At 33.0% G+C, this 26,571-nt stretch overlaps 2 protein-coding genes, 1 non-coding gene and 1 pseudogene across 4 annotated transcripts in view; 2 read left to right on the top strand and 2 right to left on the bottom strand.

Moving 5' to 3' along the window:
• Positions 1–26,571, bottom strand: part of LOC107502265 (olfactory receptor 8D4) — a 127,629-nt gene that overhangs the window by 35,296 nt on the left and 65,762 nt on the right. The window lies entirely within an intron of this gene.
• Positions 9,990–10,196, top strand: LOC118603252. The gene has a single exon (XR_004951137.1). It is a non-coding gene; the product is annotated as a small nucleolar RNA U3 (small nucleolar RNA).
• LOC107502266 (olfactory receptor 4D5) lies at positions 19,984–23,853 on the top strand. Its single transcript, XM_016129328.2, has one exon. It carries the CDS (start codon positions 20,943–20,945, stop codon positions 21,858–21,860), a length of 918 nt encoding a protein of 305 aa, XP_015984814.2. The 5' UTR covers positions 19,984–20,942; the 3' UTR covers positions 21,861–23,853.
• On the bottom strand, positions 22,526–23,843 carry LOC118602879 (annotated as a pseudogene).

Consider the following 26,571-nt stretch of genomic DNA (forward strand, 5'->3'; position numbering starts at 1 on the left):
TCTTCTCATTTTGGCTGCCTTTTGGTGTCTGTTTCTATGTACGAAGTAAAGCTCCCAAGTCTGCCGGTATTATTAGTGTGGATGTGTGAAGTAGGTGTCCAGTGGCACAGTCCTAATAGAGGTTCAGCTGCAGGCTAAATCTAGCCCAAGCCTCTACCCCTCTGGGGCCACCTGTCAAGATTCAGCAAGCAATCCACAGATGCTGTGCTTAGTTGCCTCAAAAGACCATACCATAAACCCAGGCCAGCTGCCTCTAGTGTGAGTCTAGGTGCTGCTCAGCAAGGTGCACCTGCCTTATTGAGGATATACCTGGTTGTGGCTTGGGTGGGGCCCAAGTTGGGGGAGGTGGAGTTTCAGGGAATCCTCTGGGCAAAGGGAGCTCTGTTATCTAGTTTGATGAAGTCGTAGCTGTGGTGGCGCTGTGTCCAGCATACTGGTAGAGGGAGGACTCTACAGGAACAACGGATACTACCAGCGCTTCTGTACCGAACTAATCTCACTTCAGCTCTCACTCTGACAATATCTCCCTGTAAGTCCCTTGTGCCTGCTGCGTGCAGCAGAACGGGCACTGGTGCTCAGAGCAAGCAGGTCTGTCACCGCGAAAATCCACTTGCAGATGTGGTCCCTCTAAGACGCTTCTGTCTCTGCCACTGCTACTGCATTAGCCGCAGCCTCCATCTGGACCAGGCAGTCCTGTGTCCTTGCCCCGTCCTATCTTTTGCCATTTCAGGGTGATTTCTTGGATGTCTCTGTAGTTGTATGGCTTTTTCATCTAGATCCCAAGCACTTTTTTCTTGCTGGTGCTCCTTGTTCCGTCACAACTTTGATTTGGTAGCTAGAGGAATGAACAGAGCTTCTGTCATCTATGCCATTTTTTTTCCACCATGTAGTCAATTATTTTTAATGAATATTAAAAAACCTGAAAAATAACATGAAAAAAACCCCCCGCAAAATGGAAAAGGGGAATGGATATGATAAAAGATAGATTTGAAAAGTTATTTAAAAACACCTTGTACCTACCTCACTACAACTTGAAAATATTAATGAAATGAACCAATTTTCAGAAAATCTTCATTGACTCAAAGAGGCATTTAAAGCTCAAGTATATTTTTAAAAAGTAAAGGTACAAAGAATTTCTTCTAAAACAGGATCCAGCCTAGTAAATATTATTGGTTCTATAATAATAAGTTCTATAAAAAGTATGAAGAAGTAAATTTTCTAGAATATAGAACAACTTGAGATAGTGCCCAATTCTTTATATATTATGCTGATATCAAAGTCTACCAAGACAGCATTAAGAGTAAAATCTAAAGAATGATCTCAGTGATGAATGTAAAAATCCTAAAACTAATAGTGACAAACAAAAACAGTAGCACATTAAAATTTCATCCAGAGACAGCAGTGTATACTTATATAAGAAATGTATTTAAATTTATTTCATACAAATTGATCCAATTAGAAAATATCAATAATTTCAATAAAACAAAAAAACAAAAAATCTTCAAAATATTTAATAATCTAGTAATGAAGTAATTTTTCCTAAACAATGAAAAAATATATATCTAAAATTAAAATGAAAAAAGACAAAGATGTTTTGTATTACTATTATCTAATCATTTTCTGGATTTATAGTTAATTTCAAATAGGTAAAGTATACATAATGCATTATTTTAGAAACAAGGAAAGTTGAGTCACACTGGTAAGAGAATTGACAAAGTCTTCAATGAAATCAAATCAATATCTTGAAACAAATCTATCTATCTACCTATCTATACACACACACATCCATGCATATATATAAATTTCATATATGATAAAAGAAATATCACAAACCAATGGTAAAGTGCTAAGTTACACAATAAATAGAGTTTGGAAATGTAGATTCTTGGGAAAATGTTAGCTTTTTACCTAAGTAACTTCCAGACTCTATATAAATTTAAATGGAAAATAAGTAAATAAAGGAACAAAAACTAGAATACTATAGGATGAATGGTGAAATGGGAGAGGTCTTTCTAAACATAAAATACAAATAAATATTGAATAATACTTAAAATGTAAAAAAGTGGTTTTGATCTCTAAAACAGTCAAGAATATAAAAGTTTATATAAATTATTACTACACATTAACGCATACATATTTATATGTGAATATGCTTCTATTCTTAATAAATAAATCACAAATAGATAAAGACTTCAAAAATAATGCATGGGAAATCTGGGCAAAGAATAGAAAGACACCAATATCAACATGAAAGTTATGAAAATTTTTGAGAAGACAAAAGAAATGTTTATCTTTAATAATAATTAAAATGTACATTAAAATTAGATTTTTAGAAAAGTCAATGAAAAATCATACAAAATTTGGTAATATCTAGTGGTGGCAAGAATGTGGTAAGATTGGATATCTCGCATATCTCAACTGGAATAAATTATCTGAAAATCATTATATATCAAACATTTACTAAATTTTCATATCTCTGAAGGGATATGTTCTAATACAACAAATTGAGGATTTGTGGCAGTATATAATTTTCCTAATTCATATGCATAAACTTATCAAATATATAAATGACCTTTTAAATATTTAACAAGAATAACCGTGCAAAAAGGAATTGATAAAGAACAAAGTTAGTCTGAGATATAGGGTTGAAGTAGTTGACTGAATTCTATCTTTCTCAGTGAAACTTCTATTGATTTATTTTTTGAATTTAAATCTTGATCCACATAGTAATTTGGCATGGCTATGAAAAAAAGATAAAGTGAAAGATAGGGAAAGAGAGAAATAATTACAAATTTAATCTTTGAATTACAGGACTGTAATGTGGCAATACAGAAACATCTCCAAGCTAGAGTGAGGGCAGTTAATTTATCCTACAGGGATGTTTTACTTGAGTCATTGCCCTTCCATCCTCTGATCCTAGGTACAGTCTCTAGGGATGTTTGGCCTTGGAGAGTACCAGGTGGGTTTGCCTACTCCATGCCTGATATTTACTTCTTGCTCTCTCAATAATCCCTTTGCATTTTGTAGTTTTAAATATGTTCACCTGAATTTATATATTGATGATTACTGTTGAGATATCTCAAATGGGAAGCTCCTGGTAAGTGAACCACAGCTATTTCACATATTTCTTAGGCTTTTTCTCATTCACTTGGAGGTGTTTGAGCCTGAAATTATCTATTGAGAAAACCTGGCATAAAGTTTAGTCTTGGTTCTGGTACTGGCTAAACTTGAGAACTTAGCATGTCATTTTACTTCTCTGGGACTCAACTCAGATTCTGTGCTAGAATTTAAGATCATTTTTCTGCTACGGTCTTTCCACTTTTAGGATGAGGAATAAGATTTAAAATTAGACTGTGGGGTTCCTCTTTAAATAGTAATACATAGTCACTTAAACAGAGTAGCAAAAGGTTTAAGCATCTATAATTATTCTAGCCAATAAAAATTAACAAATTTTATACTGTTACTTAATCTGAATGTTCAAATGCCACAGCTAGGCAGTAACAACACCTAAATACGACTCCCTCACTCCCCTGCTTATGAACTCTAAAACAGAAACTCCTTAACCTGACACTTGAAGTTGAGGTTACAATCTGCCTTCTATCTACTTTTCTTACATTATCTCTTACCTATTTCGAAATGTCTAGCTTGAGTTTACCCAGACATTCCCTTCACTGTCAAACTTCACATATTTTCATAATTTGTCCTTTTCCTATGAAATGCTTCATTTCCATTGTAGTCTATTTCTGACGTTTAACAATCCTTTCCTAATTTCAAGATATAACTACCATTTACTTATATTCAAGATATTGATATCTAGCACTCTTCTAGGCATTAGTCTAAAAACTTTCTATACATTAGAAACTTTTCATTTTTTAACTCAACTCTGCAGGTAAGTGTTACTAGACTCATTTTATAATACAGAAAACTGCAAGGTAAGGATCTTTGCCCACATTATACAGATTCGATTCAGAACAATTAAGAGACTTTGCCCAGGTGTTTACAATTAATTGGTGCCAAAACCAAGGTGTGTACAGATGACACTGGGCATGTTCTACTCTCTCTATCAAAGCTTGTTTGTACAATGTTAGCAAATGTTGTGGTTACTGAGTACCAGCTAGGTGCCTACTGAGTACCAGCTAGGTGCCTGGCAGTACAGATTTTGCAGTCTCACAGTTTCTCAGTCCTCCAAGCAGAAGGAATTTTCCTTCCCAATAGCACTGCATAATCTTTTAGAGACATTTATCACATTTAAAATTTATTCTATATTTTATTCTTAATTTGCAAAGTAATAATTTCCTTATTTTTTCATCAGACCTTAAATAATGTTTCCCTTTTTTCTTAAACATTTTCCTTGTGTGTTTCCCTTTTTTCTTAAACATTTTCCTTGTGGCCAGTCACCAATACCAGAAATTCTACTTTCTCTTATTTTCCTCTTTTCCTTTTCCTTTTCCTTTCTCTCTCTCTCTCTCTCTCTCTCTCTCTCTCTCTCTCTCTCTCTCTCTCTCTCTCTCTCTCTTCTCTATACATGAAGAAACTGTAATTTACTTGGCTATGATACTTGGCTATGATATGTTGGGCAAAAGCTTTCTATAACATGCTTTCTTAGGAAGGGAGGAACAGTTAAGATAAATGACCTGAGATAAACAATAATAGGCAGTAAGTCGGAGGAGATCATAAATGAGGAGTGGATACAGAGGACACTTCGTAGAGAAGGGAAGAAATCTACTGGAACCTTTAGTAGAGGAATTTCACTTGGGCAAATGGAAAGACAGGCAGGAAGCAAAGCAGGTGGGACAAAATTTTAATAATTCCCTCCTCTATGCTAGGCAGTCTTGTATATGCGAGGAGGTCAGAGCATTCTGCTGGGAGAAATTTGTTTTCAGATATATCATGGTAAAAAAAAAAGGAAGTTTTATTAAAAACTGTGGCTTCACAAGCTCATGTGTTGTTAGAACAAGCCCATGGGGGAAACATGCTCTTTTTTTTTTTTGAAAAAAATTAGGACTAGGAATCAGAAGAGCTGGTTCTAGACTTAGACCAATATTTATTAGCAGTTTTTCAGGAAGCTAGTCTAATTACTTACCTAATTACTCTGTTCCTTGGCTAAGCTAGATGCCAAATGGAACAATCAGAGCTGTGTTATGTATTATAGAGGGTTACTGTGAAGAGAAAATGAGGGCTCCGTTTGTTAATTAAAAATTATTTCTGCTTTTTAATTACAAAGTAATAAATGAATCTTAATCTATAAAAACAAAACAATTAGACATTATGGGAACATAAAGAGTAGAAATTCCTCAGGTCATTCTCTTTATAACGCCACTTGTCTCTCTAGAGGTCAACAATCTTAACAATTTTGTGCCCTTCGGAAGACTTCTATGCATTTATATAATATATGTACATATACAAAAATAAAGCTATTAGAAACTAAGGGGATTATATTATACACCTTATGCAATTTTATTTAAAATCCTTTTATTATTATTACTTTTAATTAATTTATTTATTTTATTTAGTTTTCAAGTATATAATACATTGGTTAGAGATTTATATAGTTTATAAAATGATCCCCCTAATTGCTCCTTCTCTTCTCTGGTTTTCCACCTAGCCAATATATTAATGCTAATGCATTCCCTAAAAATTCTTCTTAATGACGACAATTTGTTTTTATTTTTCCATTAACAAATAAGATTGTACTTATGAATTCACCTTTGTTTATATTTCTTAGGATTTCTGTATGTTTCATACCTAGAAATGGAATCGTTGAGTCAAAGCTTTGCTCATTTAAATTTTGGATGCGAACTGCCAAGTGATTTTCTGAAACGCAGTACCAGTTTCATTTAAATGATATGTAAGTGTGCATTTCTCCACACTTTTTCTAACAATGATTATTACCAGCCTTTTAAACATTTTGTCTTGATGATAGATAAAAATCAGTATTATTGCTTTAATATATTAAGTATATACTCGCTTATTAAGCATGGTAAGTGTATTAAGCCATATAGTCTGGAATACTTTTTTAGTTGAGCATCTTTTCACATGTTTACTAGGTATTTTTATTCATTTCTTCCATGAACTATCTTTACATATACATTGCAGAAATTTCTATTGGGTTTTCTGTCCTTATTGATTTGTAGGAGGCCTTTATATTTTATAGCCAGTAATCCTTCGTTTATCATATGGTTTGATATCCTGTGTTTATCATATTTTCTGCCAAGTTTGAAAGCTTCCATTTGTATTTCATTCAGTGTACCCAAATTTTTAATTGAACATAGCTTTTTCTGTTTATCATTTTCTTTATGATTTCGGACTTTTGTTTTGCTTAGAAAGGCCTCACCACTCCAAAATTATAAAAAGTCTTATATTTTCTTCTAAAATATTTATGTTTTACATATAATTTAAATTTAAATGTATGATCTACCTGGAATTTACCTTTTCTGTATAGCGTATACAAACTTTTTTCTTCCTAAAGAAAATAGATTTGTCAGAAACTCTTCTCAGTAGTCTATAGTCTGTCCATTAATTTGAAACATTGTCTTTATCATATGTTAAACTCCCAAAAATAGTATATGTATTTGTGTGCATATGCATGTATATATTTCTGAACTCTATTCTGTTTCATTTATCCTTATGTTCCTTTCTGTGATAACATTGCATAACTTTAATTAATTAGTTTTAATAATGCATTTTAAAATATCTGGTAATGGAAGATCCACCCTAATTTTTAAAAATATTTTCAACTTTTGACATATTCTTTTAAAGATAATATTCTTTTTTAGAATATTATTATGTCAAACTCTTAAAAATACTATTGTCATTTTGACTAAAATTATTTAAAATTATAAATTTATTGAGAAAATGTGAAAATTTAAAAATATATTACAACTTGTTATCCTTTAAAATATGAAAATTGTCACTGGGAGAGCAGAGGGTAGATAAAAGTAAAGGGGTTCAAATACATAACGAAAGGAAATTTGGCTTTGTGGTGAACACACAATGCAATATATAGATGCTGTATTATAGAATTGTACACTTGAAACATATATAATTTTATTAACCAAAGTCGCCCCCAATAAATTTAATAAAAAATAAAGTAAATCCATAAATAAATTAGTAAAGTTTTAGATATTTTTCTCACATGAGTGTTAGATATTTCTCATAAAATTTATTCTATGTATTTTTATAGTATTTGGTATTATTGAAAATGAGAATATAATCTATTTTTATTTTTTCTTTTCAGGAAGACAGGAAAGATACTTGTGTATGTGTTGGTTATACACACACACATACACACACACACATATACATATATAGTATATGTATTTGGTGTATATATAGTATATAGAGTATATTTATTTTGATTTTCTTCTTGAATTTAATTTTCCAATATTTTATTTAAATTTAAACCTATGTCAAGATTAATTTATAATTTTGATTTCACTGGATATGTGGTAATTTTAATTTTGTCTGGTTGTGGTAGTAGGTTTACATTAACATTATGGGAAGAACAGGGATGGTTATCATCTTTATAGCTGCTAACAGTTACTAGAATTTTTATTCATTTAATAAATATTTATTGAGTTCCTGGCTTATTATGTCCCAGAAATTGTCTTAGGTTCTGAAGATATTGCTGTGTAGAAATAATTTGTATCTGGATGGTTTGGTAGATCTTCCTGTAAAACATTTTATTTTTGAGGAAAAATCTTTGACCAGCTTTTCAATTTATTTCATTATTATTTACACGATCATGTTTCCCAAATTTAAAAAATTGATTACTTTATATTTTTTTCTAGAACATTACCTATTTTACTCAGCTTTAAATTTTATTTCTGTGAATTTCATATAATGTTCTTACAAAATACAATCTCTATAGTATGTTCTTTTGATAGTTCCTACTACTGTGTAATGTGTTTTCTTTTCTGTCTTGTTTAAACTTACTATATATTTGTCTCCAGGATATTATTTTATTCAAAGATAGGACTTTTTGTTTTATTTATTATGTTCACAGCTTTCTTTTGGGATGATGCTAGAGTGGGAAAGGTATTCTACATTGTTGAGTCTCTATAGTTTTACTTTTATAGTTTCATTTATTGAATTTTTAATTATATATTTCCTTCTTTTTATTTTACAATATAGAAAAGTATGGTTACAATTTTCTTCTAACTGTTTTGCCAACTGCCTGCAAATTTTTGATAAATACTATTCTCACTGTTATTTTCTAAATATATTTAAAGTTTACATTAGAGTTATTCTTAAACCTAAGAGTTAGTTTAAAAATACTTTTTAATTTCTTAGGGGATGATTTGCTTTGCTTACTTTTTCACTGCTATTTTCTAATAATATAGCATATATTCTGCCATTTATAATTTATTAAAATTTTCTCTGTGACATAACACATGAGCAATTTCTAGGAAAAACATATAGGTATTTGAAAAGAATATCACTTTCTATTTTGAGGAGTACATTGTTTTATTAGTTTAAGATGGTTAACTGTGTCATTCAAATTCTCTATAGTGTAACATACTTTGTTTAGATAATTGGGTAGTTTCCAACATCTGGACTTATTATTTACTTTTTCTTGCAATATATAATTTCAAAATATATAAAGAAAAACACAATCAATTAGGTTGTCTAATGAACTTAAAAAGAGTCTGGAGGCTTTGGCTAGAAATAAATGATTATTCAAACATCTTAGAGTTTGCAGACTTGGACCACAGCTAGGCAAAGATGCAAAAGTGTTCTGAAGAAGAAAAAGGTTAAGTAAAATAAGCATTCTTGAGAATAATCAGTCCAACATTCTTACCCTAGGATTGGTCCAGGATGATTATCAGTCAGAAATCAAACAGTCTGCATGATGGATGCCACATGTTCTAAAGGATGGACACCAGGATGTCTGATCATGTCCAGTGGATTAATATCAGGTATGTCAGGTGGTCTGGGCACATGAGTTGGTCAGCGGGTTAAACAGAGGGTTCTCTGGAGGTCCGGTATATGTTCGGATGTACATCCAGGCATTGATACAGGACTGGAAAGCTCAAAAAGTTTAAGTTCTCAAGCTAGTTGAAACAAGAATAGACCTTTCCTCATATGCTAACTTTTATAATGTTAATAATTTTAGCATCTTTGTTAAAGCGACTTTATTTTATATGTTCCCTATCTTTACTCTTTCCTCAAGGTATGTAAATATCCAAGACTGTTATATATTCTTGTCAGATGGCACTTTTAATCAAAATCTGTTGATATATGCTATTAATTTTATTTTATCTGTTATTAATATTATCGTAATTGCTTCTTAGAACAATTGTTTTATATTTTCCCAGCATTTAAATTAATTAATTCGTTATCCATTTTGGTTCACTATTTTTATTTAAATGAATAAATATTTAAGTTTAAATTATGAGAAATTTCTCTCTCCAAATCAGCTCTCATTCTGTTTATCAGACAAGAAAAATATTAGCCTTAACAATGGACTGGATCATTTTTCCTTAACATTTATGACTCAACAAACAGAATACATTAATTAAAAGAATAGTAAGAGTGTATTATGTACAAGTTTATGCCAATAAAATTTACAATTTAGATAACATGGGCAAATTCCTTGAAAAAATACAACTTACAAAACTGATACAAAATTTTAAAATATCTTGAATTATTGTTCATGATAGAGTCACCTGTAGGAGGAGTGAATATTCCAGTGTTTCTCGAGATTAGAAGATATTTAAATGCTTAAGAAACCTGCCTTACTAGCTATAAGCAAATTTCAGCATAGTTGACTGTCAAGAGACAGTATGTTAATTGCACTTGCTATTGCTTTAAGAATTCCTGAAAATTTTATAAGTAAAAATAATCTTTTGAACATTGACCTTTGACAGATTCATAATGCTCTGTATATTATGTTATGTATTTTAAAGGCAAGTAACCTGAGAAAAATGTTTCAGTCAATGTAATGTAGGTGTCTTTCATAACTTGGCAAAGGTTGTAGCAATGTGGTGAAGACTATATTTTCAAGGATAATGTTATAACTTATTACTAATCATATACTGTACTACATGAGGAATAACACAAGGAAGAGATGGAGCATTCTCTCCTAAGTGTGAAGCTGGCTTTTGGTGTTTCTTTATTGCAACTGATGTTAACCCTCTCTTGCTGCCCCTTTCCCCATCAGGGAATGTGGAAGGAAAGATTGTCATCTGAGTGATGGCTGTCATACCTTGGTTTCTTAAGAGCAAGTGCTTTTGGTAGAGTTCTCTGCCCCTTCTTCTTGTTCTGTTCCTTCAATAAATCAGTTAAAGTAGTATGCCAATTAAGTTTATAATTATATTTCTTCCTTCATTCCCTTCTATCTAACAAATAATTTTGACCATTATTAATAAATCTAGGAACCTTGGGTTGTCAGATATACTTACACAATCAATATATAAAACCATATGTCTGGTTTTACTTGATTGGCACTTTTGAGGATACTGAGCGTTAAAGAACAAAATTCAACTAAGTAAATTTGATGATCTAATTGGCTTTATTAAGTGATTCATGAATTGGGCAAAATCCCATATAGCAACTAGAAGGGCAATCTGAGGGGTTATACTAAATAGAAGGTTTTTATGGGAAGCAAGTTGGGGCAAGAGAGGTATTAACAAAAGAAAATAAGGGGTTCTTTTTAGAGCAGAACATCTTTTGAGGGAAAGGAAATTGCAAGGGCTTTTATCATGCAAATTGCCTCTTCTTTCTATGGGAGTGGTGGTGGTGGTGAAGAGGGCCCTGGACTAAATATTTAGAAGACCCTTTCAACTTAGATATCCTTGTCTTTTACTTTTGTTATTATTTTACTTTTTAAAAGTAATTTCTTTCCCTCCATTTTCTCTCTTCTATACTATCTTTCTGGAACTCTCATTAATCACATATTGGGCTTCCTACATTGATCCTGTGATTATACCTTTTCTCTTATACCTTTTTAAAAATTATTTTCCACTAGTTTCTGGGACATTTTCTTGACTTTATTTTTTAAACTTTCTACTAAAATTTTAATTTTGGTTATCAATTTTTAGTGTTCATGAGTTTTCTGTTGTTAGCTGATTTTTTAAAAATTATATTTATTGGGTTAACACTGGTTAATAATATATAAGTTTCAAGTATACAATTTTATAGTACATCATCTGTATATTGCATTGCGCACTCACCACCTAAAGTCTAGTCTCAGTTCATCACCATATACATGACCCCTTTTCCCTCATAATCCTCCCTCTATCTCCTTTGGTAACCACCCTTCTATTGTTTATGTCTATGAGTTTGTTTGTTTTGTTCATTATTTTTTGCTTTCTGTTTTATATCCCACATATGAATGAAATCATATGATTCTTGTCCTTTCCAACTGACATTTCACTCAGCATGATACTCTTGAGGTTTATCCATATTGTCACAAATGTCAGTATTTCATCCTTTTTTATGGCTAAGTAGTATTCCATTGTATATATGCACCATATCGTCTTTATCCAATTGTCCACCAAAGGACATTTAGTCATTTCCATGTCTTGGCTACTGTTTATAATGCTGTCATGAATATCAGGGGGATATATCTTTATAAATAAATATTTTTAATTTTGGGGAACAGATACCCAGAAGAGGAATTGCTGGGTCATATAGTAATTCTATTCTTAATTTTTTAAAGGAAACTCCATACTGTTTTCCTTAGTGGCTGTACCAGTTTACAGTCCCACTAGCAATGTATGAGAGTTCCCTTTTCTCCACAGCCTCTCCAATACTTGTTCTTTCTTGTCTAATTGATAATAGCTATTCTAACAGATTTAAGGTGGTATCTCATCATGGTTTTGATTTACATTTTCCTTATAGCTAGTGAAGTTGAGAATCTTTTTATATGTCTGTTGGCCATTTGTGTGTTTCTTTGGGGTAAGTGTCTGTTTACAGTATGATATTGGCAGAAAAACAGACACATAGACCAATGGAACCTAACTGAGAGCCCAGAAATAAGTCCACATGTATATGGGCAACTAATTTTCAACAAAGGAGCCAAAAACATACAATGAAAGAAACAAAGCCTATTCAATAAGTGGTATTAAAAAATTGGAAAGCCACATGCAAAAGAATGAAACTAGACTGCTATCTGACATCATACACAAAAATTAACTCAAAATGGATCAAAGTCCTAAATATAAAACCTGAAACAATAAAATACATAGAAGAAAACATAGGTGCTAACTTATCAACCTTGATTTCAGAGAGGATTTTATTAACTTGACCCCAAAACAAGGGAAGTAAAAGCAAAAAAGAAAAAAAAAGAAAAAGAGAAAAAGAAACATCAACAAAACAATAAGTTTAAAAACTCTATGGTTATGATAAAGTTTTCTCTTGATGAGCTTCATTATAAATGATCCAGCCTTAGATGACTCCCCTAAAATAACAGCAAACTGGTATCTTTTCTTGGGGTTATGAATTTTCTGTGAGAATTCAATGGAATTCTTCAAAATTTTAGGCCTCTCGCAGGCCAAGGGCTATAAAGAGCTTAAATCTGCTATGTATACCTTCCAGACTTCTGGACAGTCATGGTAGAACAATCCTGGACAAAGCCAGATGTCTCACATGTAGTTCCTGTGACCTGCTCGTAGTGGACTAATAAGAGACTATCTACTCTAGATTTGTTTTAAGTAATAATATCCGTAAATCACAGGTTTAATATACTAGCTCATATTTCCAAATATATGATCATATAAATACTTAATAAAATTAATTTGTATATAACATTTAAATGATCCACTCTTGATCCTGTGAAAAGATCCACTAGTGATCTTTGTGCCTTCCTTTTGACAATAATGTCCTAGAGCAGAATGACGGAGCTGAGGTCCAGATTTATATCTCCTGGGCCAGATACTAAGCCAAGTTAATCTGATTCTCTATGTCTCAATTTTGATTTATAAAATCTGGATAAAAATATCCCTCTCATGAATTATCATGCGGAATAAATAAAATAATATATATAAAGTTCTTAGCACAGTGCCTTGCACAATATATAGGTTCAATACATTTTAGCTATAATAATTATTTATTGTTATGTCTAACTTTAAAAATTCTGTGGCATCTTTCCATTTATTTATGCACCCTTTAATTTCTTTGAGCAATGTTTTATTGTTTTTTTTCAGTTTTGATTGTAGTGAGTTCATAAGTCTTTTGTTAAATACATTCTTGAATTTATTAAAAATTCAAGATTTATTTAGAATTTATTTAAAATTATATAAAAAATCTAATTTAATTTTTCAAAATTTTCATTTCTAGTACATAGACATTAAAAAACATTTTTATATTGACCATGAGTTCTGTGACCTTATTAAATTTAGAACAATATTAGTTCCAATAGTGTTTTTTTATTCCTTAAGATTTTCTTGATGAACAAATTTGTAATTAGGGAAAGTTTGACTTTTTTTCTTCTAAACTTTATGTCTTTTATTTATTTTATATTGGTAAGATGGGCATTATTTCTTTGTCTTTAAGCTAGGGAAAATAGTCGATATTTTACCATTAAATATAAGATAAGCTATAGGTTGTTCGTAGGTACCATTTATCAGACTGAGAATATATCTTTCTATTTCTAATTATTATGAGTGGATGTTGAATTTTGCCAAGTACTTTTTCCATGTCAATTGAAATGATCATACAATTTTTATATTTTTTCTATCAATATGATAATTTACATTGCCTGAATTTTAAATGTTAAACCATCCTTGCTTTTCTAAAATAAATCTCACTTTGTCATGCTATCCTGTTGTATGCATCTCACATAAATGTCACATCTACCAAGGATACCTACAGACAACATAATATCACTATTGATGTTATTGTAATCACCCAGCTGAGGTAATGCTTTTCAGATTTCTCCACTTGAAATCTACTATTTCTACCCCACTTTCCACTCTTTGATGGAAACTCACTCTGTGCAGTTTACACATAAGGAGTAGAGCTTACTTCACCTCATTGAGAATAGAGTATCTACCTAAGTTACTTGGAGTTCTTCTTTAAGGGAGATGTGTGTGTTCTCCTCCATTTATTTATATTGTGGATGTTTATTTTATGCTTTGGATTATAATTCAATACTACTTAATTTTGCTGCACAAATTATTTCAGCTTTGGCCATTGGGAGTTCATTCAACTGGCTCTTGCATCCTTTTAACAAACCTTATCAATTGTTTTTTTTTTTTTAGTACTTTCTTACTTTCTATTCCTACAAGATGCTCTGAGCTCATCTTGCATATTCCTGCTCAGTTTTAGAATCAGCTATTTCTCCTAGAACCCTGGTTTCTTTTATTGGAGAATATATTAGGAACCAAAATCTGAGTGCTAGGTGTGCTTTTTGCTACTAGAACGTCATTGCTTCCAGGCACTTTCAACTGACAGAGCAAGGAAATATATGAATGTATACTTAACCCATGTATATATACACGTCTTTAAGTATTTCTGCATGTAACCTTCTGGATCTTTGTAATTACAAGAATGAGTGATGTCTCCAACTCTAGTCCATTACAACAGACCATTCTAGCCTTTCCCCCTGCTTATCTCACACTCACACTCCAACAGTGAGAAACCTGGCTCTTGCCATTCACCATTCACCTACTTAATTGTTCAGTTCTAGTATACATGTATGCTGGTGCCAGAGTTGTTATCCTATACCTCCATGGGAAACTACTTTATCACCTAGAGTAGAGTGTTTGTTGTTGTTGTTGTTGTTTGCATAGTTATTTGCTTTTAGTCTTACTGACTGCATTCATTTCCCAAATTACTTATGTTAGCACATTTTTCCCTCACCCTCCTTGGTGAAGGTGTTTTATACATTTGTAACACAGTTAGACTGTTTTGTTACATTCTGCATTTCATCCTGGGGCCCCATGACCTCATAAATAATTTTTAAAATATTTGCATACATTAAGGTTATTCTTTGTAATGTAAAGATCTATGAGTTTTAACAAATGCACAATTTTCTGTATCCATGATTAAAGTATCAAACAGTAATTTCATTGTTCTAAAAAGACCCTATGCCTGACCTATACAACACCCTGTCCCCATAAACATGTAATAATCACTGAAAATTTTATCATCTCTATAGTTTTATCTTTTTAATAAGATATAATCGAAATCATATATTATGTGGCCTTTTCACATTGGCACTTTTTACCCAACAATATGCTCTTAAGATTCATTTATTTTTGTTGTTTGATAGGTCATTTCATTTTATCACTGAATAATATTATATTGTATGGATTTAGGACTATCTGTATATTGAAGGAGATCTCATTTTGGTGATTGTGAATACAGATGATATAGAAATTCATGTGAAGGTTTTGTGTGGATGTGTTTTCTAATCAGTTAGGTAAATATTTAGGAGTGTGACTCTTGAATGGTAAGGCAAGGCAATGTTTGGCTTTGGAAGAAAATCTATACTGTCTTCCAAAGTGGCTGCGTTATTTTGCATTCCCATCAATAGTGAACGAGAGTTCCTGTTACTCTGCATCATAACCATCAACTGGTATTGTCAACTTTCAAAAAAGTCATTCTAATAAGTGCGTAATGGTATATTTGTCGTTTTAATTTGTAATTACCTAATGAAACTTAACATCATTTAATATGTTCATTTGCCATCTGAACAGATATATCTGTTCAGATCTTCTACCCATTTAATTAGATTGTTGCTCTCTTATTGTTGAGTTTTAAGAGTTCTTTGTATATTTTGCATGTATATCTTTTATCACATATGTGTTTTGCAAATACTTTATCCCAGCTGTAGCTTTTCTTTTGATTTTCTTCACAGCATCTTTTGCAGAGAAGTTTTTGATTTTAAGAAAGTCCAACTTACCAATATTTTCTTTCATGGATTATGCATCTAAAAAATCATCACCAAACCCAAAGTCACATAAATTTTTCTTGTTTTCTAGAAATATGATGGCTCAAAATTTGCATTTAAGTCTATGCTTCATTTTGAGTTAATTTTCATAAAAGAAATGAAATTTGTGTATAATTTCTTTTTGCAAATGTACATCTAATTGTTCCTTCAACTTGTTAAAAAGCCAATCTTTTCCCCATTCAATTTCCTTTGCTCTTTTGTCAAATATCGCTTGTCTATCTTTTTTTATACTGTCTATTACATTCCATTTATATATGCTTCTACTGTTTTCTAATATCATGCTACTTTCAACAAAAAATTAAAAGCCTAATTATGGCAACTTTATAGTAAGTATTGAAATCAGTGTGAGTCACCCAATTCTGTTTTTCTTTAGCATTGTGTTAACTATCCTCGTCCTTTTGCCTTTCCATATAAATTTTAGAATCGACTTGTCATTATCTACAAAATAGCTTTCCGGGATGTTGATCAAGATTATATTGATTTTATAAATCAAACTGGGAAAAATTAACATCTTTTAACAATTATGAATTTTCCAGTTTATGAACATAAAATATCTCTATCTATTCAGATTGTCTTTTTTTTTTATCAGAATGTGATAGCTTTCCAAATATAGGCCATATAAGCCCTGTATATATTTTGTTAGATTTATACCTAAATATTTTTTGGGCTATTGTAAATGGTATTATTGTTCATTGTTGGCAGATGACATTCGTATATTACTATGTATCTTTCATCCCTGCCATAATAGCTTATTAGTTCTAAGTATTTGTTTTTGTTTGTTTTGTTAATTCTTTGAGATTTTGTACATAGACAAACATGTTAATTCTTCGAGATTTTGTACATAGACAAACATGTCAATTGTGAATAAGTGTAGTTTAATTTTCTGCGGTTTATTTTCTTTTTTCCCAACTGTATACCTTTTATTCTTTTTTCTTGTTTTGTTGCGCTAGCTAAAGCTTTCAGCATAATGATGGAAGTGATGAATCTTACCTCCTGATCTTAAATGGAAAGTCTCCAGTTTCTTATCATTAAGCCTGATGTTAGCTATATGTTTATTGTAGATGTTCTTTATCAGTTGAGGGAACTCCCCTCTACTTCTTGTTTGCTAAGAATTTCTGTTATGAATGGGTATTGGATTTTTCCAAATGTTGATATTATAGCAATTAATAATTTTTACATTGATTGAAATAATCATACAACTTTTCTTTTTTAGCCTTGGATAGTGTGGGTTACAGTTAGCGATTTTTGAAAGTTAAACCAGTCTTGAATATCTGGAATAAACCCTACTTGATTTGGTGTATAATACTTTTTTATACATTGTTTGATCCAATTTGATAATTTGTTTTGAGGATTTTTGCATGAATGTTCACAGAAGATACTAGACTATAGTTTTCCTTTCTTGTAATGTCTTTATTTGGTTTTAGGATAGTGCTGGCTTCATAGAATGAGTTGTTTCTGCTGCTTTATTTTTGAGACAAGATTAAGAAGAATTGGTATCATTTCTTCCTTAAATGTTTAAGAATTCACTAATAAAAGCATCTGGGCTTCATGTTTTCATTTTTGTAAATTGTTAATTATTGATTAAATTTCTTTAATAAATATAAACCTATTTAGATCACTTATTTCTCTTTGTATAGTTTCTATTCTTTTAAATTACTTAAAGTGTATTTTATGGCCCATATTATGGTCTATCTTGGTGAACATTTCATGTGAGCTTGAGAAGAATGTGTGTTCTTCTGTTGTTGAATGGCATGGTTCATAAATATTAATTAGATCAAGTTTATTGACAATGCTTTTCAGGTGAACTACATTCTTATTTATTTTTTTGGCTTGATCTATCAACTTCTGACAGATGAGTGTTGAAGTCTCCAACTATAACACTGGATTTGTTTACTTTTTCTGTCAGTTTTTCAGTTTTAGCCTCATATATTTTCATGCTCCATTGTTAGGTTGGTTGGTTTCTGACAAGACTTGCACTGTAATTCTTATTTTTGTTCCTCTATAATTGTTTTTTTCCTCTTGACCCTTTTAATATTTTTCTTTTTGTCTGGTTTTCTGTCACTGAATGTGTATACCTAGGTATACTTGTGTGTGTGTGTGTGTGTGTGTGTGTGTGTGTTTGTATTTATCTTGTTTGGTGTGTTTTGACCTTCCTAGATCTGTGATTTCACATATATTATCTATCATTATTTTGGGAAATTCTCAGACATTATTACTTCAGATATGCCTTTTACTTCATTCTGTTATTCCTTCTGGTATTCCAACTATTTTTGCACCTTTGTAAGTCATTCCAAAGTTTTCAATGCTCTATTTTGTTTCTCTTTTCCATTTTTGCTCTTTGCATTTCAGTTAGGGAAGTTTCTATTGATCTATATCCAAATTTACATATTCTTTTCTTGGCTATGTCTGTCCTACTGATGAGTCCATCAAGGCATTCTTACGTGTTCTAAATTTCTAAGATGTCATTTTGATTTTTTTAATAGGATTTCTATCTCTCTTTTCATATTACCAATTTGTTCTTGCATGTTGTCTAATTTCTTTCTTAGTGCCCTTAAAGTATTAATCATAGCTATTTTAAATTTCCTGCCTGATAATTCTAACATCTGCGTGTATATGAGTCTGGTTCTGTTGCTTATTTTTGCTCTTCAGACTTTATTTTTACTTGCCTTTTAGCAAGGCTTTTAATTTTTTGTTGAAAGCCAGACATGATAGATCAAGTAATAGGAAATGGTAAAGAAACTTGAGTCTTGAATTTATGTTAATCTGGCTAGTAGTTGCACTGTGTTTGATATTTTTTCTGGTAGTAGGTGTCAGAAGCTACAAATCTGGCTAGTAGTTGCACTGTGTTTGATATTTTTTCTGGTAGTAGGTGTCAGAAGCTACAAATTACTTTATTTTCTCCTCCATTGACTTAAGGCAACCTTAAGTACTCTTCCTTAGAGGGAGTCCCCTCTCTTATTAACCTTACTAATCAGTAAGGTTAATAAGAGAGGGGAAACAATCCATATTCTTGTGATTAAATCTCAGCCTTTTAGTGGGACTGTCCCTATAGTCACCTGCTTAGGTGACACAGCAAGACTATAAGGGACTGGAGTTAAAGATATACCCTTCTCCCGAGTAAGAAGGTAAGATATGGTTCTACTAAAGTTTTTTATCCTGGAAAACAGGCATTTGTGATAAAGAATTTTCTGTGCCAATTTTACAGTTTTCACTCTTTCCCTCACTCCGAAGAATATCTTTCTTCACTCCTTAGTGTGAGAGACTTTTAGGGTTCTTAGAGATTAAAACCAGAAAAGTATTGAGTCTCCCTAAATACAAAGCCCCCAGGAGTTTCCAACTCACATGCTAACCTACACTCAGCTTCCAACAAATCATCAAAATTGCCATTTAAGTGCTTTTACCAGTTTATGACTCCAGTGAATGCTGCTTCAGGTAAGCAGATCTCTACTATGAGTCTCTGTGCTTCTCTTTTCTCTCTAGGTTTTGAGGCAGAGTTTTCCTTATGACCCCAGTTCTTTGATGGGTCGAAGAAAAGTCATTGACCTTTAGTTTGTTTAGCTTTTTCTTGTTCTAAAAATAGAAATATTGATTTCCAAGTTCTTCATATGCTGAAGTTAAAACTGGGAATGCTAACTTTGTGTATTTGAAATATTTCATTAAAATTAAAGCAAAATTAATACGTAAATGTTAAAAAGGAAAATAAATGAATAGTATATTGAACATGAAAAGTTCAGGGAACTTCAAGTAGTTTGGTGTGCCAGATTATAATATGAATATGTGAAAGGGCCTATGTATAAAATAACAAAACTTGAGAACTGGTCAAGTGTCAGAAGGTCTTGGTCTTATTAAATCATTTGTGTCTTAGTTTTGTAAAATCTTTAGTGTTTAGCATAGTGCCTAGTAAATACAAAGTGCTTAATAAATGCTTATTAAATGAAGAAAGAACAATGGAAGGAAAATGTAATTGAAAAGTCGTACTTAAAATTAAGTTAAATTTGGAATGATAATTTACATTTCTCTTAAAGGATATGAAGAGATTAATTCTAGGATTCTTATAAATAGCCAGCTTTCTTAGAATCTTTAAAAATACTTAAATATATAAAAATATCAATTAATATTTATGACTTCCTCTTTCTGCTTCTATAAGAATAAGAAATTATTCTTTAGATGATTCTATGAAATTAACATCGATGCTCAAACTCTTCAGGGGTGGTTTAATATTCTAGTTGCCCTTCCTTCGTTTCTCCGGGGACAATAGTTTTACTGAGTTTCTCAGAGCCATAAGATAGGAATCACTTTTTTCACATGTTTTCTTATCTAACTTCAGAAAAACAGTAGTTCTCTAGTACCCTTATAAAGTGCAAGAACTGCGTTTTCTGTTTTGTTTCCTTGGTCATGACTTTAGCATCCTCCTAGGCCTGAAAACATAGTTCCGAGGGAGAGTTAGCTCAGAAGACAACTAAATTTTTTTTCCAAGGGTATGATAGGCAACTTGCATGCTTTGTTGTTTTGTTAGATAAGTAGAGATCTGTCATCTCATGGAAATTCTGTCTGAATATCTGGCATGTGGGGATTTATCAAGTTTTCTCAAAAAAGCCACATATAGTTCTAAAATATTATACTACAGGATACTTTGCAGACCATTTGACTAATTTATATCACAGATAAGGGAAGTGAACCTTAGAGAATTTCAGAAGATTGTTTCAGTTGTTACTGGGAAAATTAAAAAATTCGCTCTCAGTTTAGTGATGTTTCCTTTATATACCACTCAGTTGTTGAGAGATAAATATTTTTGATTCTCATAAAATGTAAGTAGTATCAGTGCATCCCTGAGTTTTATGCTCCTGATGTTTTATTATAACAACATGTGATGATCAAATACTTGATGTCCTATAGAACCACTTACAATATTTTTCTTATGGTAAATGAGATAGGGGAGAATCCCCCAGAGCTGAGAGAGAAAATTATTTCACAGATGTTGTGGATTCATGATGAATATGTCCATTTTTCCTAGCAGGTTTATTTACCAGATTATAACAAGCAGATGAATCCAATGAACCATTCTCAGGTGACAGAATTTGTCCTCTTGGGGCTCTCTCAGGTATGGGAACTTCGGTTCCTCTTCTTCATTGTCTTCTCCGTTGTGTATCTTATGACTGTAACTGGAAATCTCCTCATTGTGGCCATAGTGACCTCTGACTCATGCCTGCATACAACCATGTACTTTCTCTTGGGCAATCTTTCTTTCCTGGACTTTTGCTACTCTTCCATCACTGCACCTAAGATGCTGGCTGACTTGCTCTCAGACAATCCCATCATTTCCTTTGGTGGCTGCTTGACTCAACTCTTCTTCTTCCACTTCATAGGAGGCATCAAGATCTTTCTACTGACTGTCATGGCATATGACCGCTATGTTGCCATTTCTCAGCCCCTGCGCTATACACTTATTATGAATCGAGCAGTTTGTGGGCTCCTCATGGCAGCCTCCTGGGTGGGGGGATTCATTCATTCCATTGTACAGGTTGGACTGACTATCCAGCTGCCGTTCTGTGGGCCTGACAAACTGGACAACTTTTACTGTGATGTGCCTCAGCTGATCAAATTGGCCTGCACAGATACATTTGTCTTAGAGCTACTAATGGTGTCTAACAATGGCCTGGTGACTCTGATGTGTTTTTTGGTGCTCCTGGTATCCTACACAGCACTGCTAGTCATGCTCCGAAGCCACTCATGGGAGGGTCGCAAGAAGGCCTTATCCACCTGTGCCTCTCATATTGCCGTGGTGACCTTAATCTTTGTGCCTTGCATTTACATCTACGCAAGGCCATTTCGTACATTCCCCATGGACAAGGCTGTCTCTGTGTTGTACACAATGGTCACTCCCATGCTGAATCCTGCCATCTATACCTTGAGAAACAAAGAAGTGATCCTGGCCATGAAGAAGCTGTGGAGGAGGCAATAGGACCTCCTGGGTCCCCTGGAGCTTCGACCTCCAGATATGCCAAGGCAGGGACCTGAGGATCTGAGACATGCTTCAGTGTACCAACCTGCTTGAGAAGACACAAAGTAGCTGAAACTACTTGTCCACTACTTCTCTATTGTTTTTAACCTCAGTTAAGTTCTGGTGACCTGAACTTTTAACAAAGCTAGAAAACAAAATGAGGACCCTAGAACTTCTCTCAAGCACCTCTTAGAGACAAAGCTTCAAGTGCTATCCAGAAATAATGTTTGGCTCAGGTGACAATTTTCCTATATGAACATGATGTTGGCCCTGCTGAAAAAATTCCAGATGGAGAATGTGTGAAGGTGGTGTATCTGGTGTTTCTTTTCTGACATTGCTTCTTGGAGACAAAATACATTTGAGAAACTCAAACAATGATAAACTTCTTGGAGACAAGAGAAACCTCAAGGTTAAAATAAACGTCAGATGCTGAGTCCTGATTTCAGGGGGCTAATTGAATTTAATATCAATGAAGAGAAAGGGAATTATCTTGGTCATATTATTTTTTTCCTCATCATTTCTTTTTTTTTTCCTTTTTCTTCCTTGATTAGGCTTTTATTCAAAGTTAGCTCTCCAAAGTAATTTGATCTTTGTGGAATAAACAAATTTTAGTTTATGCGCAACCTTCATTTCTTCTGTGGTGTCCTCACCGCCCCATTGGGCTTCTTCTCAGCTGCTAGTATCTTGGTAGCTGCAGCCTTTTTTCCCCCACCAAAAGCTTCTTTTGCTTCATAATGCCAACAGCCTCTTTTCATTATTTCCTGCTACTGACTTCACCTGGAACCCCCTTCTCATATTATTTGGTTTCTAGAGCTGCTACCGCTTTATTCACTTAGAGCTATGGTTCTTGGCCTGGAGAAGAGTAGCATTCTGGCACATGGTCTTGACATATGCATTTAGCTTCAATATAATTCTCAGGTTTTTCAATGGATTCTTCTTCAGGACTCTGCAATGAATCTTCCTGTGTGATGCTCTGAGTATTTGGATTTCTGGGTTTTTCAAGATTCTTCTAAGGTCTGTATTGAGTATCTTGTGCATGGAATGATTTTAGTTACTCTTGAGGGAGGTAGCTTTACACCAAATACCATACAGATCATCTAACTTATAAGAAGCACTTTCAGTCCAAATGATCCACATGCCCACTAGGAGCAAGTTTTAAAATGTTCAGTTTGCTTACATTAAGCAGAGTAATTTCAGGGATGCTTCTGAAGTAATTTCAGGGATGCTTCTTGATGAAACCATTGTCCTGATTATATATGATGCAAGGTCCTCTGCTCTGGCTATGATGATGATTTCTCATTTTTCCCTTATGAGCTTTTATTTGCTGAGATGCACAGAATATTTTTTTTTAAATAACATTCCAGGCCTTAAGTTTCTTAAGAACAAAACAGCTTCCTTGGTCTTTTCGTAGGCTTCACCTTTATCTTTAGGCATCAAAGAAAGTGTTCAGGAACTTTCTCAATATAACACCTTTAGACGTGACCAACACTGGTAAGGCTGAAGCAGCCAGGGCAGAGAAGATGGCATATCACTTCTGTATTGTGTTCACTCTGCAGTGCCAACAGCTCCAGGTTTTGGTTAGTGCAACTATGCAACCCCTATGATACATATTGCCAAAACCACCCTGGCCAGAACGATCAGTCCCACTGCCTTGAACTCTGGGAATTTGAGCCACGGCTCTGTCAGTACCCCGTGACTCAGAATTGGTTTGATGATCTGCTAATTTACTGATTATCTATTGTTTTTGTACAAATTGATGTGAACAAAGTTCACAATTCTTGGTCAAATGAGAGTCTTGAACACAGCAGGCAAAGTGAGATTTTGCCAGGTGATTCCTCCTTTTCAGAGTACACTAATAACAGTGAATAAGAACATGCCACGGTAGGGAGAGAAGATGGCCATGCTCCTCTCAACCTGGCGGCTCCCATGGGAAAAGTCCTCACTGTTTCTTAAGGTTATCATCATCATTATCATCTAAATAATATTTAAAAACTTACTATGGGCCAGGCATTGTACCAAATGATTTATGTTTATAATTTATTTTAAATCTCTCAACATCCTCATGAGGTAGGTATCATCTTCATTTAAATGATGAATCAGTTGCAAGTAAGAGACACTAAATAATTTATTTAAAGCACCGGAACTTGTTTTTGGAATTTAGCTTAGGTCTCTTTAACTTCGAAGCCTAATTCCTTTTTATCAATCTCTCTATTAAATGCAGAAACATTTTATTTATTTAGATATTTAGACTTCTAAAAGTTGGGTTAAGGCATGCTAAGACCTTCTGTACGGATATATCAAGATCCAGGAATTTTCATAGATTCTGAAAGGCGACTTCAACTAAACCTCATATTTTCAATCTATACATTTTCTAATAAGCACATAATTTGTCCTTGGACAGTCTTCAAGACTATAGCCACATCTTGTGTGTTTGTCTTCACATGGCCATTTTATTTTATAAGGACAGCAGTCATATTGGAGTTGGGTCCCAACTTACTCCAGTATGACTTCATTTTAACTAAATACATGTGCAATGGCCCCATTTCCAAATAAGATCAGTCTTCAACATGACATTTTTTATGGGACACAATTCAGCTCATAATATTCAAACTTGTTTCTTGTGTAACAGTTTCATGTGAATTTTAAACTTTTTTGCTTTGGATATGATTTAAATGTTAAAAATCACTGCATTAATTTAATTAAGAATTATTTTAATGTAATTGATTTAATTTGCATAATTAATTATTCATATTTATTAAATGTGTGGAACTTTTTTGACAAATGAGTGGTTATTTAAAAGTTAAACATGTCATTATTCTTTTGGGGGGGAGAGGAATTCACAGAAACTTATTTTTAATTCTTTAATGTCACCACATATTTTTCCCCTTTTATGCCATCTACCTCCCTTCTCTCCTCCCCACTACCCTCTATTAACCACTAGGCTATTGTCCATGTCCATGAATCTCTGTTTGTTCTGTTCATTTGTTGCTTTTAGGTTTATATCCTTCATATAAGGGATATCACGTAGTTTTCAACTTTTTCTGTCTGGCTTATTTCATTGAGCATGATTATCTTGAGATCCATCCATGTTGTTACAAATGGCAGTATTTCATCTCTTATGGCTAAGTAATATTCTATTGTATATATGTACCACAGCTTCTTTACAATCAGCTATTGTAAGACACTTTGGTTGGTTCCATGTCCTGGTCACAATGAACAATGCTGCTATGAACATTGGTGAGCGAATGTTTTTCAGATATGAGTTTTCAAGTCTTTGGAGTAAATACTCAGTAGAGGGATTACTGGATCATATGGTAGATCAATTTTTAGTTTTTGAGGCACCTCCATACTGTTTTCTGTAGTGGCTGTACCAATTTGCAGTCCCACCAGCAGTGTATGAGAGTTACTATTTCTCCACATCTTCTACAACATTTGTTATTACTTGTCCTGTTGATTATAGCTATTCTAACAGATGTGAGATAATATCAAATTGTGGTTTTGATTTGTATTTTCCTAACATCTAGTAAAGGGGAGTATCTTTTCATATGTTTGTTTGCCATTTGTATATCTTTTTGGGAGAAGCGTCTGTTCAGATTCTCTTCCCATTTTTGATTGGCTCACTTGTTTTTTGTTGTTATTGAGTTGTTGAGTTCTTTGTATATTTTGGATTTTAGGCCCTTATTGGAGGCGTTGCTTGCAAATGTATTTTCTCATTTGGATTGTAGTCTCTTTGCCTTGTTGACAGTTTCTTTTGCAGTGCCGAAGCTTTTTAGTTTGATGAAGTCCCATTCATTTATTTTTACTTTTATACCCCATGCCTTTTGAGGTCAAATTCATAAAATCCTCTTAAAGTCCAAGGTCCTTGAATTTAGTTCCTATGTTTTCTTTTGTGCACTTTATTGTTTTAGTTCTTATATTCAGGTCCTTAATCCATTTTTGAGTTAATTTTGGTGTGTGGTGATAGACAATAGTCTAGTTTCATTCTTTTGAAGGCGGCTTTTCGGTTTTCCCAGCACCATTTATTAAAGAGGTTTTCCTTTCTCCATTGCATGTTTTTGGCTCTTTTGTCAAAATTATTTGCCCATATAAACATGGGTTTATTTCTGGACTCTCAATTCTGTTCCACTGGTTCGCGTATCTGTTTTTCTGCCAATACCATGCCGTTTTGATCATTGTCATTTTGTAGTATAATTTTAGTCAGGCAGAGTGATGCCTCCAGCCTTGTTCTTTTTTCTCAGGATGGCTTTGGTAAGTCGAGGTTTTTTGTGCTCTAAGTTCTGGATGGTATCTAAAACTCTATGAAGTTACTAAGGGTCAATATCTTTTTGAGAATTTGTGTCAGGTTAAGCAGCATTATGGATTGAGATAATATTTTAAATTGTTCTTGGTCTAGTATGGCTGGGAGAGTCAAGCAGATTAGTTACTGGAATATGGGTGCATGCAGCCAAAGATGATTTGTGGACAACTGAACCCAATGCAAAATGTAGGATTGGGTTAAATGTGGATAAGTAGATTATCTTCTAGTCCTTAAATGAAAAAGTGGTATAAGATAATAAATGCATATGTACCCCTAGCAGTTTAAACAGGTATGGAGAAGTGGTCATGGTCCTCTCTTTCATCATCTTCCCTTTCCTCCCTAATACCTTAACTCCTTGATCCAGACTCCCCCCTC

This window comes from Rousettus aegyptiacus, unplaced genomic scaffold, assembly GCF_014176215.1.
Source record: "Rousettus aegyptiacus isolate mRouAeg1 unplaced genomic scaffold, mRouAeg1.p scaffold_m13_p_5, whole genome shotgun sequence".
In the NCBI taxonomy this organism is placed as follows: domain Eukaryota; kingdom Metazoa; phylum Chordata; class Mammalia; order Chiroptera; family Pteropodidae; genus Rousettus; species Rousettus aegyptiacus.

Coding starts and splice junctions, on each gene's coding strand:
- LOC107502266 (XM_016129328.2), top strand. CDS start 20,943: ATGAATCCAATGAACCATTCTCAGGTGACAGAATTTGTCCTCTTGGGG.